The sequence below is a fragment of the Ostrea edulis genome, chromosome 1, assembly GCF_947568905.1.
Source record: "Ostrea edulis chromosome 1, xbOstEdul1.1, whole genome shotgun sequence".
Lineage (NCBI taxonomy): Eukaryota > Metazoa > Mollusca > Bivalvia > Ostreida > Ostreidae > Ostrea > Ostrea edulis.
This window is the reverse complement of record NC_079164.1, coordinates 18,427,993-18,448,069: the sequence shown is the minus strand read 5'-3', so window position 1 is coordinate 18,448,069 and position 20,077 is coordinate 18,427,993. Positions and strand designations below refer to the sequence as shown.

The 20,077-nt window shown below is 35.2% G+C and overlaps 1 protein-coding gene across 1 annotated transcript; it reads left to right on the top strand.

Annotated features, from left to right (window-relative positions):
* Nucleotides 1-628: 628 nt before the first annotated feature.
* LOC125663136 (uncharacterized) lies at nucleotides 629-8,603 on the top strand. Its single transcript, XM_048895449.2, has 3 exons — nucleotides 629-888; nucleotides 7,807-7,959; nucleotides 8,344-8,603. Exons 1-3 carry the CDS (start codon nucleotides 846-848, stop codon nucleotides 8,550-8,552), a joined length of 405 nt encoding a protein of 134 aa, XP_048751406.1. The 5' UTR covers nucleotides 629-845; the 3' UTR covers nucleotides 8,553-8,603.
* Nucleotides 8,604-20,077: the final 11,474 nt, after the last annotated feature.

Here is a 20,077-nt window from a genome sequence, read left to right as displayed (position 1 = left end):
TAGCAAAATCAATGTTAGCTGTCTATGGTACTCAAATAACTGCTTTAATATTAAACATACTATCACATAGCAGTGGTTATTTGCAGCTTGTTTAATCGATCATCGCTTACGTTTCAACTACAACTTCTTCGATCATGAATAAAACGTGCATATTTACCAGGGTAAGTGTAGAGACAAAAAGGTGCCATGGTTTTATTTAGGATTGAGATGTGCTGTCATCAGGCTATCTTATTCATTTAGTTTTTAAGATTCATTGCATTTACTTTCATCCAATAAATACAAAATGACAACTGAATTTCCACAGTGTTAAATGAATACTCTATCATCCGTGGTGTACAATTCATATATGGTTAAAGAGAATAAAGGAGTGATTCTATATTTTTGTTTATTATATTTTCTGAGTTTTAGAACCCTTATATAAATCTTAAAAGACCCGTTAGTGTTTACACAAATTTCATTGCGTTTTTCTAACTCATCCTGAACAGTGGGCAAACTGAATGTTAATTCCTGGTTGATTTTATCAGAAAACTTGTCTTTGTATAAAACAGTGTATCAATAACCTATATGTTTCTTTATTGGTGTCCATTTCATGTAAGGTTTGTCCCAGCACTGAAGAACCAAACTGCGTATTTATTTAAATCGTTCAGGTCGACTTGGCCTATTATCGTATTCAGAGCTCGGGGTCAAAAACACCGTGAAAGACAAAATAATGGAATTTAATATTTTCATTGTCCGTGATCAGTTTTCATTCGGGAACATTATTACTGCACACGGTGTCTGTAAACATGGACGCCTAATTCACTAGTTAGAGATTTCCTGTCGGGTAGGATGACTACCAATTGGATATGTATTTCCAGCTGATCCTAATCCTTACGGCGGTAGCAATAGGTAAGTCTTTAAGACAGTTAATAATCTGATTAGCTGAAGGAAAAATAATGGAATGGATAATATGTCGATTTTAACATTGATAAGCAGACAGGATTAATTGGTTCCTGTATTGTGCGTCTGTATATATATACTAACACTAAACAGCTGCTAAATATGACTTAAAGGAAAAACATTTTCAAAAATTGCATCTCGTAGAAAGGGGTAGAAGTTTTGTGAATAGAGGCGATACTTTATATTCTCAACATGTGTTATGCTTATATTAATCCAGGACTTTATGGACAAGACTTGGTTAAAACAACGGCTATATAGAGACGAGAACCTGATATAGTGGTACACGTGTATTAATATCTACTGATAAACAGAAACTGATAAACAGAACCTGATATACTGATAAACATGTACTGATAAAGATCTACTGATAAACATGTACTGATAAAAACATCTACTGATATGGGGATAAACATCAGCTGATAAACATGTACTGATAAACATGTACTGATACACGTGTACTGATAAACATCTACTGATAAATATCTACTGATAAATATCTACTGATACACATGTACTGATTTACTGATAAACATGTACTGATAAACATGTACTGATAAAAACATCTACTGATATGGGGATAAACATCTGCTGATAAACATCTACTGATAAACAACTACTGATAAACATGTACTGATAAACATGTACTGATAAACATGTACTGATAAACATGTACTGATAAACATCTACTGATAAACAACTATTGATAAACAACTACTGATAAACATGTACTGATAAACATGTACTGATAAACATGTACTGATAAACATGTACTGATAAACATGTACTGATAAACATGTACTGATGAACATCTACTGATAAACGTGTACTGATAAAAACATCTACTGATAAACGTGTACTGATAAAAACATGTACTGATAAACATGTACTGATAAACATCTACTGATAAACATCTACTGATAAAAACATCTACTGATAAACATGTACTGATAGAAATATACTAATAAACATGTACTGATAAACATCTACTGATAAACATGTACTAAAACATCTACTGAAAAACATGTACTGATAAGCATTACTGATAAACATGTACTGATAAAAACATCTACTGATAAACGTGTACTGATAAAAACATTTACTGATAAATATATACTGATAAACATGTACTGATAAACATGTACTGATAAACATGTACTGATTAACATGTACTGATAAAAACGTCTGCTGATAAACATCTACTGATAAACATGTACTGATAAACATGTACTGATAAAAATACACTGATAACATGTACTGATAACATGTACTGATAAACATCTACTGATCAACATGTACTAATAAACATCTACTGATAAACGTGTACTGATAAACATGTACTGAGAAACATGTACTGATAAACATGTACTGATTAACATACACTGATAACATGTACTGATAAACATTTACTGATCAACATGTACTAATAAACATCTACTGATAAACATGTACTGATAAACATACACTGATAACATGTACTGATAAACATGAACTGATAAACATCTACTGATAAACATGTACTAATAAACATCTACTGATAAACATGTACTGATAAACAGCTACTGATAAACATGTACTGATAAAAACATGTACTGATAAAAACGTACTGTTAAACATGTACTGATAAATATCTACTGATAAACATGTTCTGATATACTGATAAATATGTACTGATAAACATGTACTGTTAAAAACATCTACTGATAGAAATCTACTGATAAACATGTACTGATAAACATGTACTAATAAACATCTACTGATAAACATGTACTGATAAACATGTACTGATAAACATCTACTGATAAACATGTACTGATAAAAACATGTACTGATAAAAACATGTACTGTTAAACATGTACTGATAAAAATGTTCTGATATACTGATAAACATGTACTGTTAAAAACATCTACTGATAGAAATCTACTGATAAACATGTACTGATAAACATGTACTGATAAACAACTACTGTTAAACATGTACTGATAAACATGTACTGATAAGCATCTACTGATAAACATGTACTGATAAACATGTACTGATAAACAACTACTGATAAACATGTACTGATAAACATGTACTGGTAAACATCTACTGATAAACATGTACTGATCAACATGTACTAATAAACATCTACTGATAAACGTGTACTGATAAACATCTACTGATAAACATGTACTGATAAACATGTACTGATAAAGCATCTACTGATAAACATGTACTGATAAAAACATGTACTGATAAACAACTAATGATAAACATGTACTGATAAAAACATGTACTGATAAACATCTATTGATAAACATGTACTGATAAGCATCTACTGATAAACAACTACTGATAAACATCTACTGTTAAAAACATCTACTGATAAACATGTACTGATAAAAACATATACTGATAAACAACTACTGATAAACATGTACTGATAAAAATCTACTGATAAACATGTATTGATAAAAACATGTACTGATAAAGAACTACTGATAAACATCTACTGATAAACATGTACTGATAAACATCTACTGATAAACAACTACTGATAAACATCTACGGATAAACATATACTGATAAAAACATGCACTGATAAACATCTACAAATAAACAACTACTGAGAGACATATACTGATAAACAACTACTGGTAAACATCTACTGATAAACAACTACTGATAAACATGTACTGATAAAAACATATACTGATAAACAACTACTGGTAAACATCTACTGATAAAAACATCTACTGATAAACATGTACTGATAAAATCATGTACTGATAAACAACTACTGGTAAACATCTACTGATAAAAACATCTACTGATAAACATGTACTGATAAAAACATATACTGATAAACAACTACTGATAAACATGTACTGATAAAAACATGTACTGATAAAAACATGTACTGATAAAGAACTACTGATAAACATGTACTGATAAACATCTACTGATAAACATGTACTGATAAAAACATGTACTGATAAAGAACTACTGATAAACATTTACTAATAAACATCTACTGATAAAAACATCTACTGATAAACATGTACTGATAAAAACATTTACTGATAAACAACTACTGATAAACATGTACTAATAAAAATCTACTGATAAACATGTACTGATAAAAATATGTACTGATAAACATATATTGATAAACATCTACTGAAAAACATCTACTGATAAAAACATCTACTGATAAACATCTGTTAAAAACATCTACTGATAAATATCTGTTAAAAACATCTACTGATAAACATGTACTGATAAACATAAACTGATAAACATTTACTGACAAAACATGTACTGATAACCATGTACAAGTTGATGTACTGATAAAACATGTACTGATGAATACGTAATGAAATGATATATATGAACTAATATAGTGTGTCTACTCAACATATTGATAAGCGAGATTGTCGTCCTCGTATGAGTATTGATTCCAGCGAATTTGATAGCCAATTTTACAGATAGTTTTTACAGATAGTGCATTGTTAGCTCTTCACAACCATAGATTATTAATGATGATCGACTAAGCATTGTTTTCAATATCAACACATTAAACACCCAGGAATTACGATGTGCATGAATAATGCAAATGATAACGGGGACTTTCAAGAACGATATGCGAATGCTTCCGGCATCTTACATATCTTGTGCTCAAGGTTAGGACAATTTATGGGAGTTTTGTAGAACATGAAATCAATTCATAGCAAAATTCAACAAAATTCTTATTAACTATTTTCATGTGAACCTCATTACAATATTGTTAAATATTCAAAAAATCCTTTTTATACCTTTATATCATACCTTTGTACTTGACCTTTGTATTTGGGAGTTGTCCAGTCCTGTTGAGTTTCTCAATAAAATATGTTTAAATCACAAATGGGAGTTTTGCTCGAAAATGGACGATAATTCTTATACGGGCATCAGATTACATGGGTAGCTTGCTTGGCCTGGTGTGTGACACGGGACAAACGGACTGACGAAAAGACGTATATGCAGTCAATCCCTGCGTGTCCTCCATGCATGGCAGACAGCAACAACTGGGCTTTCTCCCATTTTTAACTCGCTGTTTCTGAAATATTAAGTTGGCCGTTGTCTATCTGACGTCTGTTAACTTTTTTGGTATTTTCGATATCTTCTCAAGAACCACGAGGTCAATGTCAAAGAAACTTGGATGAAAGAGACTCCAGTCTGTTAAAATGGAGTCCCTTCCGAGGGTAACTATAAATAGGATGACGTGTTTACAAAAATCTTCTCAAGATCTACTGAACCAGAAATGCCACAACTTGCATTGAAGGTTCTTGATATAACTAAGATTCAAGTTTGTTCAATCCATGATCCCTAGAGTCAGGGTGGGGCTACAAATGACAGGGTGGGGCTACAAATGACAGGGTGGGGCTACAAATGACAGGGTGGGACTACAAGCGGCAGGGTGGGACTACAAGCGGCAGGGTGGGACTACAAGTGGCAGGATGGGACTACAAGCGGCAGGGTGGGGCTACAAGTGGCAGGGTGGGGCTACAAATGACAGGGTGGGGCTACAAATGACAGGGTGGGGCTACAAATGACAGGGTGGGACTACAAGCGGCAGGGTGGGACTACACAAGCGATTAAAGATGTACATACGAATATATAGGAAAATTCCTTTAAACATCTCCAGAACAAGCGGGCAGTTTTTCAAATTAATACATGCGAGCATCCTCTATCAATAAAGATTTAAGTTTGTTAAAAAAAAATTGCCCAATGGGTCACAAGAGAGATTTTAAAGTTTTACATTGGAAAATTCATCTAAAAGGGCATACTAAAACCATACATGTATATGTATAATCAAAAAGCAAGTATCCTCGTGTACTTAAATTTGTTCAGACTAGGACCCCGGAGTTTGTCAGAGCCGCAAGAAGGGTATAAACTCTGCGTAGGAAAATATATAAATTTTTAAACATCTTTACTCAGAATCTACAAGGATGCAAATGTCAAAGATCCTCACATATTAGTATAGATTCAAGTTTGTTTACACAATAATGACTCTGTTTCTTGACGGAACCACAAAGGTCGTTTAAGATTTTAAAAAAGAAAATGTAGGATATTTTTTAAACACCCACATTGGAAAATTAGTAAAAATAACAAGCAAGCTCCCCCATGTACTTAATGTAGACAATAACATGCAAGCACCCTCATGTCGTGTAGAATTATGTTCTTTTCACACCATGACACCTGAGTTTGGGATGGGATAACAGGTTTCTATAGAAACCATCAGGGTACAAATTGATATACAAAATTCCTGCTGATTCGTGTTTGTTAACAACAGAGGTCAGGGCGGGGCCATAACTGGTGTTCAAAATGTCACATGGTCATTTAGTTACATTCCCAATGTATTGGCCTTTGACATCTTTACATATTGTAATGATAGCTAGTCGCTTCCTCGTGAATGCGCTGCAGTTGTCAACAATGCGCGAAGGTGTCTTGATGAATACTGTACATCTATTTCAACGGTTGCGACAGAATGAAAGTAGAATGTAAATATTAGAAATAAATTTCATTTTTGAAAATACATGAGGGTATGAACTGTGACCTTCACGCCGTCATTCTTCACACAGAGCTAAATACATGAGAATGTCAACTGCAACGCTTCACGCCGTCATTCTTCACACAGAGCTAAATACATGAGAATGTCAACTGTGACCTTCACGTCGTCATTCTTCACACAGAGCTAAATACATGAGAATGTCAACTGTGACCTTCACGCCGTCATTCTTCATACAGAGCTAAATACATGAGAATGTCAACTGCAACGCTTCACGCCGTCATTCTTCACACAGAGCTAAATACATGAGAATGTCAACTGTGACCTTCACGCCGTCATTCTTCACACAGAGCTAAACACATGAGAATGTCAACTGTGACCTTCACGCCGTCATTCTTCACACAGAGCTAAACACATGAGAATGTCAACTGTGACCTTCACGCCGTCATTCTTCACACAGAGCTAAATACATGAGAATGTCAACTGTGACCTTCACGCCGTCATACTTCATGAAGCGCGTTTATTTACTTTCTACTTTTATTTCTGTGGGAATTGTCAACCGTTACAATAGACGTACTATATTTATCAAAATTCATACGCGTATTGTTCACAACCACAGGATATTCATGAGGAAATGGCTATCATTACAATTTGAAAAGATAACAAAGGCAAAAACATTGGAAATGTAAATATTCGGGTTTGTACATATCATGTGTGATCCCTGGGGTCTTGAAAAAAAGCTACAAGAGGGGGTTTAAATTTCGCATAGGAGTATATAGGAAACTTCTTCAAATACCAAATGGGTACAATTTCTTCGGTCAAGTTGATATACAAGTACTCTCATATAATGTGGATTTAGATTTTTCTCTCCGTAACTTTGAGATCAGGACATGTTTACAATCCGGGTTCAAGGTGTGCGTTAGAAATTACAGGAAATTGTTTAATCAAAATATCATGCACACGAAAAACATTCAACGTTTTACATATGAATATCTAGTACGTTTTTTAAATGTTCGTCTCATGAACCGCAAGGGTACACAATATGTCAAATTCATGATTTATAGTATCGATTCAGCTTTGTTCAGGCCATGTTCTGGGCGATCGTGTAGGATGCGTCATTGGGATTTAACGTTTTATATTGGAGAAATGCAACTGATCGGGTGAGCAATGTTGGCCATGGACCTCTTGTTTATGATTATTTCAAAGACAGGCACATTGTCTTGATATTGTTATTCCATCAACTTCCATTATCTATTTTGATTGGTATTTCCGACGTCATTATGAATATTGCTTGTACCCTCCCTCACATTAATTGCATTTTGTTGTATTTTCTGTACAGGAGAGGCACATTTGTGTTATGAGTGTACTTCCCTAGACGATGGCTGGTGCACCGAACACTTTGTTGGTAAGGACGCTTCCTCGTTCTTCCATCATGTCGTCAACTGTACCGGAGACTGTATGAAAATGACCGTCCGAGTTACGGACAGCAAATGTGAGTAAATTGTTTTAAAAATCGCATTTAAAATGAATATTATTTTTGAAATACAGGAGGTTATGAACTGCATCGCTTCATGACGGTATACTTCCATGAAAAGTATGACAGCAATTTATTTCTTATATTTGCATTTTACTTTCAGTTCTGTCTGAATGCCCAGCCATTAAAGTAGACGTACTACAAATGTATTTTTATCAAGATTCATACGCGCATATTGTTCACAAATACATCGCATTCATATCATTACAACCTGTAAAAACACTTGAAATGTAAACATTAAGATATTTACACGTTTTAGACTAGTATATCAGGAAACCAAGGTTTGTTGTAGAATGAATAACCTGATGAAAATCACATTGACAACAATATTTTCTTTTTCAGACTTCTATGTCAGGACGTGTGACGTCAGTAAGGGATTTTCCAACACGTGTTCTGTTGGCAGCTATGTTTTGGGAATTCCCACCAGTACGGTATGCGTGTGTTCAGGAAATCGCTGCAACACCGCCGCTAGAATCTGCAGCACAGACTGTTTATATTCTGTGTTTTGGACATTATTCCTATTTCTTTATTTGTCAAACATGTTTGCATGATCTCTTCATTTACTTGTATGATTTACAGTTGTTGATAAAGTTAAAAATATACGTGATTTGTGCTGCTCTTTTAGTATATTATTCTCTACCAATGTATCGGATCGATCGCGGTGTCTCAGTGGTTAGAGCGTAGACAAGTGGCTCGAACCCCCGCAAAACCCAAGACATAAACATAGGTAGTGACTGCTCCTCCGCCAAACGCTCAGCATTCAGAAGTAAGAATCACGGGTCTTTTGGATGATCCCCTAAAAACTGAGACCCTGTGTCGTGACAGGCATTGACGCAATAAAGAACCCTCACTTCTACAACCCTGAACGTCATGCATGGATCAAAATGTGTGGCACTTCACCTACAACTAGTTGCGTCTCAATATTTACGAGGGAAATATTCTCGATAGGACGTAAAACAAATAAACACAGCAATATAACGGTATAAGTAAGTTATGTTCCGTGTATCTCCACAAACACAACAATATAACGGTATAAGTAAGTTATGTTCCGTGTATCTCCACAAACAAACACAACAATATAACGGTATAAGTAAGTTATGTTCCGTGTATCTCCACAAACAAACACAACAATACAACGGTATAAGTAAGATATGTTCCGTGTATCTCCACAAACAAACACAGCAATATAACGGTATAAGTAAGTTTTGTTCCGTGTATCTCCACAAACAAACACAACAATATAACGGTATAAGTAAGTTATGTTCCATGTATCTCCACAAACAAACACAACAATATAACGGTATAAGTAAGTTATGTTCTGTGTAACTCTACAAACACAACAATATAACGGTATAAGTAAGTTGTGTTCCGTGTAACTCCACAAACACAACAATATAACGGTATAAGTAAGTTACGTTCCGTGTATCTCCACAAACACAACAATATAACGGTATAAGTAAGTTATGTTCCATGTATCTCCACAAACACAACAATATAACGGTATAAGTAAGTTATGTTCCGTGTATCTCCACAAACAAACACAACAATATAACGGTATAAGTAAGTTATGTTCCGTGTATCTCCACAAACAAAAACAACAATATAACGGTATAAGTAAGTTATGTTCCGTGTAACTCTACAAACAAACACAACAATATAACGGTATAAGTAAGTTATGTTCCGTGTATCTCCACAAACACAACAATATAACGGTATAAGTAAGTTATGTTCCGTGTTACTCTACAAACAAACACAACAATATAACGGTATAAGTAAGTTATGTTCCGTGTATCTCCACAAACACAACAATATAACGGTATAAGTAAGTTATGTTCCATGTATCTCCACAAACAAACACAACAATATAACGGTATAAGTAAGTTATGTTCCGTGTATCTCCACAAACAAACACAACAATATAACGGTATAAGTAAGTTATGTTCCGTGTATCTCCACAAACACAACAATATAACGGTATAAGTAAGTTATGTTCCGTGTATCTCCACAAACACAACAATATAACGGTATAAGTAAGTTATGTTCCGTGTATCTCCACAAACACAACAATATAACGGTATAAGTAAGTTATGTTCCGTGTTACTCTACAAACAAACACAACAATATAACGGTATAAGTAAGTTATGTTCCGTGTTACTCTACAAACAAACACAGCAATATAACGGTATAAGTAAGTTATGTTCCGTGTAACTCTACAAACACAACAATATAACGGTATAAGTAAGTTATGTTCCGTGTATCTCCACAAACAAACACAACAATATAACGGTATAAGTAAGTTATGTTCCGTGTATCTCCACAAACAAACACAACAATATAACGGTATAAGTAAGTTATGTTCCATGTAACTCCACAAACAAACACAACAATATAACGGTATAAGTAAGTTATGTTCCGTGTAACTCTACAAACACAACAATATAACGGTATAAGTAAGTTATGTTCCGTGTATCTCCACAAACAAACACAACAATATAACGGTATAAGTAAGTTATGTTCCGTGTATCTCCACAAACAAACACAACAATATAACGGTATAAGTAAGTTATGTTCCATGTATCTCCACAAACACAACAATATAACGGTATAAGTAAGTTATGTTCCGTGTAACTCTACAAACAAACACAGCAATATAACGATATAAGTAAGTTATGTTACTCCACAAATAAACACAACAATATAACGTTATAAGTAAGTTACGTTCCATGTATCTCTACAAACACAACAATATAACGGTATAAGTAAGTTATGTTCCGTGTATCTCCACAAACAAACACAACAATATAACGGTATAAGTAAGTTATGTTCCGTGTATCTCCACAAACAAACACAACAATATAACGGTATAAGTAAGTTATGTTACTCCACAAACAAACACAACAATATAACGGTATAAGTAAGTTATGTTCCGTGTATCTCCACAAACACAACAATATAACGGTATAAGTAAGTTATGTTCCATGTAACTCCACAAACAAACACAACAATATAACGGTATAAGTAAGTTATGTTCCGTGTAACTCTACAAACACAACAATATAACGGTATAAGTAAGTTATGTTCCGTGTATCTCCACAAACAAACACAACAATATAACGATATAAGTAAGTTATGTTACTCCACAAACAAACACAACAATATAACGGTATAAGTAAGTTATGTTCCGTGTATCTCCACAAACAAACACAACAATATAACGGTATAAGTAAGTTACGTTCCATGTATCTCCACAAACACAACAATATAACGGTATAAGTAAGTTATGTTCCGTGTATCTCCACAAACAAACACAACAATATAACGGTATAAGTAAGTTATGTTACTCCACAAACAAACACAACAATATAACGGTATAAGTAAGTTATGTTCCGTGTATCTCCACAAACACAACAATATAACGGTATAAGTAAGTTATGTTCCATGTAACTCCACAAACAAACACAACAATATAACGGTATAAGTAAGTTATGTTCCGTGTAACTCTACAAACACAACAATATAACGGTATAAGTAAGTTATGTTCCGTGTATCTCCACAAACAAACACAACAATATAACGATATAAGTAAGTTATGTTACTCCACAAACAAACACAACAATATAACGGTATAAGTAAGTTATGTTCCGTGTATCTCCACAAACAAACACAACAATATAACGGTATAAGTAAGTTACGTTCCATGTATCTCCACAAACACAACAATATAACGGTATAAGTAAGTTATGTTCCGTGTATCTCCACAAACAAACACAACAATATAACGGTATAAGTAAGTTATGTTACTCCACAAACAAACACAACAATATAACGGTATAAGTAAGTTATGTTCCGTGTATCTCCACAAACACAACAATATAACGGTATAAGTAAGTTATGTTCCATGTAACTCCACAAACAAACACAACAATATAACGGTATAAGTAAGTTATGTTCCGTGTAACTCTACAAACACAACAATATAACGGTATAAGTAAGTTATGTTCCATGTAACTCTACAAACACAACAATATAACGGTATAAGTAAGTTGTGTATAACAGACATGGTGGACCCTCTCCTACGGAATGAGCAGGCAGGGTTTCGGAGAGGAAGGTCATGTGCAGACCATATCTTCACATTGAGACAGATTATGGAACAGAGTAACGAATGGAACGCCACAGTATATGCCAATTTCATAGACTTCGCCAAGGCATTTGACAGTATCCATCGACCTGCAATGTGGAAGATCATGGCACACTACGGAATACCAGACAAGATCATATCCATCATCAAGATGCTCTATCAGGACTTCCAGGCCAGAGTGATCTGTGGCACAAACCTCACGAACAGCTTCCCACTACAGACTGGAGTGAGACAGGGATGTTTACTATCTCCCCTACTTTTTGTGATGTGTATTGACTGGGTGATGAAGAAGACAACCAGTCAGAACAACAGGGGATTGCTTTGGACATTTGAAAAGTCTCTAGAAGATCTAGACTTCGCAGATGACATTGCACTCCTGGCTCATCGTTTCCAACACATCCAAGGGAAGACAACCGACTTGACAAACTACGGCAGCCAGATAGGTCTCAACATCAACACCGGAAAGACGAAGATCATGAAAGTTAACAACAAAACAGAAAGAGAAGTGAATATTGGGAACAACGTAGTAGAGGAAGTCTCAGAGTTTGTTTACCTCGGCAGTAAGATCACAGCCGATGGGGATTCAACATCTGATGTAGAGAGCAGAATAGCCAAAGCAAGAGCAGCCTTCGCAAGCCTGAGGAACATCTGGAAGTCAACAGCCATCTGATCAGCATCAAGACCAAAATCAGGATATTCAAGAGTAACATCATTGGAGTCCTCCTATATGGTGCCGAGTCGTGGAAGGTGACCAAAGGTATTGTCCACAGACTGGATGTCTTCCAGACCAAATGCCTACGACGGATTCTGAAGGTCTTCTGGCCCAACACCATCAGCAACAAAGATCTATATCAGAGAACGTCAACATCACCAATATCTGAGATGATCAAGATGAGACGATGGAAATGGATCGGACATGTCCACAGGATGGGAGCAACATCAATCCCAAAGATCGCCATGAGATGGACACCAGCAGGAAAGAGAAATAGAGGGAGACCAAAAGAAACATGGCGGCGATCAGTAGAGAAAGAGATGAAGGAGTGTGGATGGACTTGGGGCCGGATTCAGAACATGGCAGCAGACAGACAGAGATGGCGATCCTCAGTGAAGGCCTTATGTGCTTCCTAGCACGAAGAGGATTAAGTAAGTAAGTAAGTAAGTTGTGTTCCGTGTATCTCCACAAACAAACACAACAATATAACGGTATAAGTAAGTTACGTTCCGTGTAACTCTACAAACACAACAATATAACGGTATAAGTAAGTTACGTTCCGTGTATCTCCACAAACACAACAATATAACGGTATAAGTAAGTTATGTTCCATGTATCTCCACAAACACAACAATATAACGGTATAAGTAAGTTATGTTCCGTGTATCTCCACAAACACAACAATATAACGGTATAAGTAAGTTATGTTCCATGTATCTCCACAAACACAACAATATAACGGTATAAGTAAGTTATGTTCCGTGTAACTCCACAAACACAACAATATAACGGTATAAGTAAGTTATGTTCCGTGTATCTCCACAAACAAACACAACAATATAACGGTATAAGTAAGTTATGTTACTCCACAAACAAACACAACAATATAACGGTATAAGTAAGTTGTGTTCCGTGTAACTCTACAAACACAACAATATAACGGTATAAATAAGTTATGTTCCGTGTATCTCCACAAACACAACAATATAACGGTATAAGTAAGTTATGTTCCGTGTTACTCTACAAACAAACACAACAATATAACGGTATAAGTAAGTTATGTTCCGTGTTACTCTACAAACAAACACAACAATATAACGGTATAAGTAAGTTATGTTCCGTGTATCTCCGTAAACAAACACAACAATATAACGGTATAAGTAAGTTATGTTCCGTGTATCTCCACAAACACAACAATATAACGGTATAAGTAAGTTATGTTCCATGTATCTCCACAAACACAACAATATAACGGTATAAGTAAGTTATGTTACTCCACAAACAAACACAACAATATAACGGTATAAGTAAGTTACGTTCCGTGTATCTCCACAAACACAACAATATAACGGTATAAGTAAGTTATGTTCCGTGTAACTCCACAAACACAACAATATAACGGTATAAGTAAGTTATGTTACTCCACAAACAAACACAACAATATAACGGTATAAGTAAGTTATGTTCCGTGTATCTCCACAAACACAACAATATAACGGTATAAGTAAGTTATGTTCCGTGTATCTCCACAAACACAACAATATAACGGTATAAGTAAGTTATGTTCCGTGTATCTCCACAAACACAACAATATAACGGTATAAGTAAGTTATGTTCCATGTATCTCCACAAACACAACAATATAACGGTATAAGTAAGTTATGTTCCGTGTATCTCCACAAACACAACAATATAACGGTATAAGTAAGTTATGTTCCGTGTAACTCTACAAACAAACACAACAATATAACGGTATAAGTAAGTTATGTTCCGTGTATCTCCGTAAACAAAGTTTGGTGAAATACGGCTGTCCTTCTGGCCCGCTTAGTGGGTCAATAACTACAATGTTGCTTATGGACAGATGGTGCTAAATTAAGGTTATTTGGCAAAGTTCAAGGTCACTGTTAAAGTATTTGCCAGGATCATGACTGTGTAAAGGAAAACTAGAAGTTCATACTTCGCACAAAAGTTCTTGGGTAACATAATACCCTAATCTAATTCAGTTAGTCACTCAAATTAAGGCTTTGTGATGACCCGTTTGAATGGTTCTAGTTTTACACATCTCAGTATCGAGTTATGAGCGTAACATTATTTACTTGTTTGTTTTTATGTCCCATCCAGACTTTTTTATTGATTGCATGATCAGTGAAAAAGTCTGGATAGGACATATTGAGACATCACAAGTTGTAGAACTACTACAAATAGACTATGCTTAGCGCTCAGGGCCGTAGCAATGAGGGTTCTTTAACGTGCCAACGCCTGCCGGACCTCCGTTTTTAAGGTCACATCTAAAAGACCCTTAAATTGATTCTCACTTCTAAATGCCAAGTGTTTTGCTTTGACGCAGCCATGGCACGAACGGCGCTCGAACTCACGACCTCCAGGTTACAAAGCGATTCGACCACTTTGTAGCTTTTTGATGACCTTCTAGAATGGTTTTACTTTTACACAATCTCGGTATCGAGTTATGAGTATATCTAGAATGAGTCTAGTTTAACACATTCTCAGTATCTGTAAGGATACGTTGGTCAGAGTTTCCGATACATAAAGAATTGGGAGTTATAGAGCACAGTTAGGGTGCCGTTCTAGAGGCGTTTATAAAAATAGAATGGCACTTTGAGTTTTTATAAGTGGTTCCAATCAATAAAAGTTCGAGGATTGAAACTGTTCTAAAACACTTCAGTTTTTGCGGGAAATGGCCTAAACACATTTAAATATTTATTGCTAGCGTTTCATCTAGGCTTTCCGCTATAAATCATTTCGAGTTCGGTTTGATAGGATGCTTGTGAACAGTTTCAGAGTGATAGTGTGGTGTAATGTTTGTTTGACTTCAACCCTCGTGATAGCGAGTGTCACTCAAACGTTTCCTTGTCTAGCCTCATTCATTCATTCATTTTATTCGCTCAAACCACAATGGAAATGGTACATGAGGTACAATACAGAAATTTCATGTATCAATACAAGTAACGTCAGAGGAATGTATATAGGTATGCAAATAAACAAAGTGAAATCCATGTATATACATAAATATGTACAAAAATTTGAAATTATGCGTTAGGAGAACAGACTAATTCGTATATCTGCGTTAGGAGAACAGACTAATTCGTATAGCTGCGTTAGGAGAACAGACTAATTCGTATACCTGCGTTAGGAGAACAGACTAATTCGTACATCTTTGAGATAGACATACACAGGTTTTTAACATTATTCGTTGACATGATTTCATCAAATTTCATTACATTTGGTCTCGTACAATACTTTCTGTGTAGGTATTCTTCTCTTATATCGGATAAAGCACTGGACTCTAATACAAAATGATATTCATTTGCAATTTTTGTTTCATTACATAAAACACGTAATTCTTCGTTATATGGTATACTAAACCATCGGCCAGTCTCTACTGGGAGGCGATGGTTCGTGGTACGAAATTTCAAAAAGATGTTACTGAGTTTCTTGGGTAGATTTTCAAGATAACTTTCCAGACCAAAACTTGTTTTAAAAATTCTGTACATTGTACCCTTGGAAGAGCTAAAACATCACTTGACCAAGTCTGGACAAATTGATCCATAAGACTTTGTTTTACAGCGTTTGTTATCCATTTTTCATTCACAGTACCTTGTTCATACCATATATTAGAGAGTCCACATATGTTCAAAATTCTATGAATACATTCAAACCATGGATTTTTAAATGTGCCATTATGATACTGTGTATATAAATATTTGTAAAGAATATTTACTATCTTGTTTTCATGACTAAATGTCAATTTGGCCCAATAAGAAATCATTCTAGTATACACATTGATATAAACAGGGAAACGTCCCGTTTCGCCATATACCATAAATGACGGAGTGGAGCTTTTTAAACGAAAAACATGTTTCGAAAATATTAGATGGAGAACTTCTATAATTTGCAAGTTTTCATATCCCCCAAATCTCACACCTGTATATTAAAAAATGGTAAAACGACTTTGTCAAACAGGTCAAATTGGCACTTAACAGGTATATTAAATCGTCTGATTTTTCTTATAACTCCATACATAGCTTTCTGGGGTTGTTCGCATAGATGTTTTTTTAGCTTTGTAAAAAAGAACCTGACCTGGAAAATACAATGCCTAGATATTTGAATTCTCTCACATTCTCAATAACACTTCCATTATAATAAAAACATTTCTTCAACATAGGGTCCTTTGAGAAAATCAAAATTTTAGTTTTTTCCCACATTAACAATCAATTTCCACTGCGTACAGTACACAAAAAATTCTTTCAACGCGTGCTGTAAATCTTCAGCAGATTCAGCCAAAATAACTGTGTCATCAGCATATAATAAAATTAAAAGTTTTAGATATATCATTAATTCCTCTTCAATTGAAATATTTTGAAGGCCAACTATTCCTTTCTCTTGTAAAAATATATCAAGATCATTAATGTATAATGAGAACAAAAAAGGAGATAAATTCTCCCCTTGTCTTACTCCAACATTGCATGTGAAAAAATCCCTGGTCATATCATTCATCTTAATAATTGATTTTATCCCCATGTACACATTGTTCTGGAAAATTGGACCCTGCAATTTATTTGGCCTCAACTAAATATTTTCTTACATGTCAAATTTTACACCCTCGCAACAGAGTTGCGGAGGGATATATAGTAGCTTCTCCGTTTGACCTTGCGTACAAAATCAAACGAGTAGGAAAGATACCTAGTATAAAAAATCTTTTCCGAAAAATATTAAGCGCATTATTTCAGTTACATCTTTAGACGGGACGTATTATGTTATGGCGTTGTCCGTGCGTCCGTCCGGCTGGCTGACTGGCTGTCCGCCCGTCCCGGGTCATGTTTTCCGGACTTTTTTCCGTAACGGATGCATGTACAACTTTGAAATTTGGTCACAATATCTCCCTCAAGAATTGTAAGAGTGAGATTGCATTTCAGCTGGATTGGTCCATCCTTGACCTACTTTAGGGCTATAAGTAGGTCAAACAGTTTTCCGGACTTTTTTCGTTACAGATACAGATATTGCCCTGAAATTCATACATAAGCTTCCTATTAGAAGAATGCAAGTTCAGTTTGCATTTCAGCTGGATTGGTCCATCCATGACCTACTTTTCAGCTAAAAATAGGTCAAACAGTTTTCCAGGCTTTTTTTTCATTAAAGGTACAACTATTGCCCTGATATTTAGTCATAGGCTTCCTCTCGGAGGAATACAAGTTCAGTTTGCATTTCAGCTGAATTGGTCCATCCTTGACCTACATTTTGGAAAAAATAGGTCAGACAGTTTTCCGGGCTTTTTTTCATTATAATTACAGATATTGCCCTGATATTTAGTCAAAGGCTTCCTCTCGGGGGAAGACAAGTGCAGTGAACATTTCAGCTGGATTGGCGCACAATGACCTACAGTACTTTGGGGGTAGAAGTAGGTCAAATAGTTTTCCAGATTTTTTTTTGGTATGGTCACAGGTATTGCTATGAAATTTAGTCACAACCTCCCTTTCAGAGAAATACATAATCAGTTAACATTTCAACTTAATTGGTGCACCATGACCTACTTTAGGGCTAAGAGTAGATCAAATGGTTTCCTGGACTTTTCATCATGACATCATAGATAGATATTGCACCAACATTTTCTTTCAACCTCACTCTCGGAGAAATACATAATCAGTTCACATGTCAGATGGATTGGTGCACCATGACCCATTTTAAGGCTTTTCTATTTAGAATGTGTGTTGTATCAATTCAGAGTGCACAATAAGCTTCCAGGTTGAATTTCATTGTCCGACGGGCGTATATTGTACGTTTGCGGTACTCTTGTTATTTCAAACTTTCGGCAGACTTACAGTAATACTTGGAACATAGTTCTATTACGAGGTTTCCATGGTTACAGATGACTAGTCATTTAGGAATGCATATGGTACTTTACATTCAAATTATAATTCCTAGCTATTGGTTTCATTTATAAACCCTAATCACATCTCAACCGGATAACGCTTTGGGATCATCCAACGGATAACAAAAATTAGTGTTCATTTCTCATTTGGTAAACACGTTGTTTCTTGTTGTCCGATGAAACCCGTTCTATCAGCTGGAAAGTTTTGAGCATGTTGAAAACTTGGAACAGACACCACCCGATTGAGGTATCCGCTTAGTGCACGGGAGCTGCATGCGGTTTGTTCCACAGGCAATTGCATCACTTGGGGGTCGAATTTACTACTCTTTATATAGTAAATTCGACCCCCAAGCGATGCAATTGCCTGTGGTTTGTTCGTGTCTCGTGCGCTTCTTTTTCTACATTTGTCGTCTGCTTCCGTTGATTTCCGCTGGACCCGAGTCACGGCCGGACAACTACAACTGTACCATATATGACACGAATAAAACAGCAGTGGTCTGGACATCGACTGCACGTCATTTTTTCGCACGTTTCACTTTCATTTTACCCGGTACTTATCCTTTACTCAGTCGGTGAGGTCCGTAAATTGATTGTTGTTTGCCTGGTATAGGGGCGGTGTTTTATGGCTTCAGTTTCAGTTTTTTTATTTCCGTGAGCCATATGGCTCATTGGATTCACATACACATATTATATATACACAGGCAGTACAGTAGATATAAAGATATAATACATACAGGAACAGTATATGGAGAGTGCATAAACTTACATAACGTTATACACTTAATGTCATTGGATAAATTTAAGTTATATATAAACACAGTATATATATATATATATATATATATATATATATATATATATATATATATATTACAAGTATTCATAACTAATTACACTGATTCGTAATATGTACTGTATCTGGTATATGCAACAACAACAAAAAAGCTCTATGTAATAATTAATAACACGTCATTACGTAGTTTCGCGGCACATTTAAGATATTTACCTAAATTACTCAGTTATTACCCGGTTTATGCGCTTGATACACTCAAGAAAACCTCTAGAAGCGACGATAATGACTTTTAAACGATAACCAACGTATTGAGTTTGTTGCAGCTGCTTTCTTTCTTTCTACTTTTTTGGGTTTTTTTTTTTATCCATTGGACGTCTGTTTATCCATTTTCAAACTGTTAGATATGAAATGGAAATAGCATATTACCATATGGGTGACTATTAGATTTCGAAATTTAAACTAGAAATATGTCCATAGGAAATGAATGCCCCGCCCAATGTGACATAAATATTCCATTTCCACTTTGCCCTAGTTGAAATGATATTA

What these genes read in the sequence shown, in the direction of transcription:
- LOC125663136 (XM_048895449.2), top strand. Translation starts at nt 846, where the DNA reads ATGTATTTCCAGCTGATCCTAATCCTTACGGCGGTAGCAATAG. An exon ending in CCTTACGGCGGTAGCAATAG is followed by an intron (nt 889 to 7,806) that starts GTAAGTCTTTAA and finishes TTTTCTGTACAG; the next exon opens with GAGAGGCACATTTGTGTTAT. An exon ending in CCGAGTTACGGACAGCAAAT is followed by an intron (nt 7,960 to 8,343) that starts GTGAGTAAATTG and finishes TTTCTTTTTCAG; the next exon opens with ACTTCTATGTCAGGACGTGT.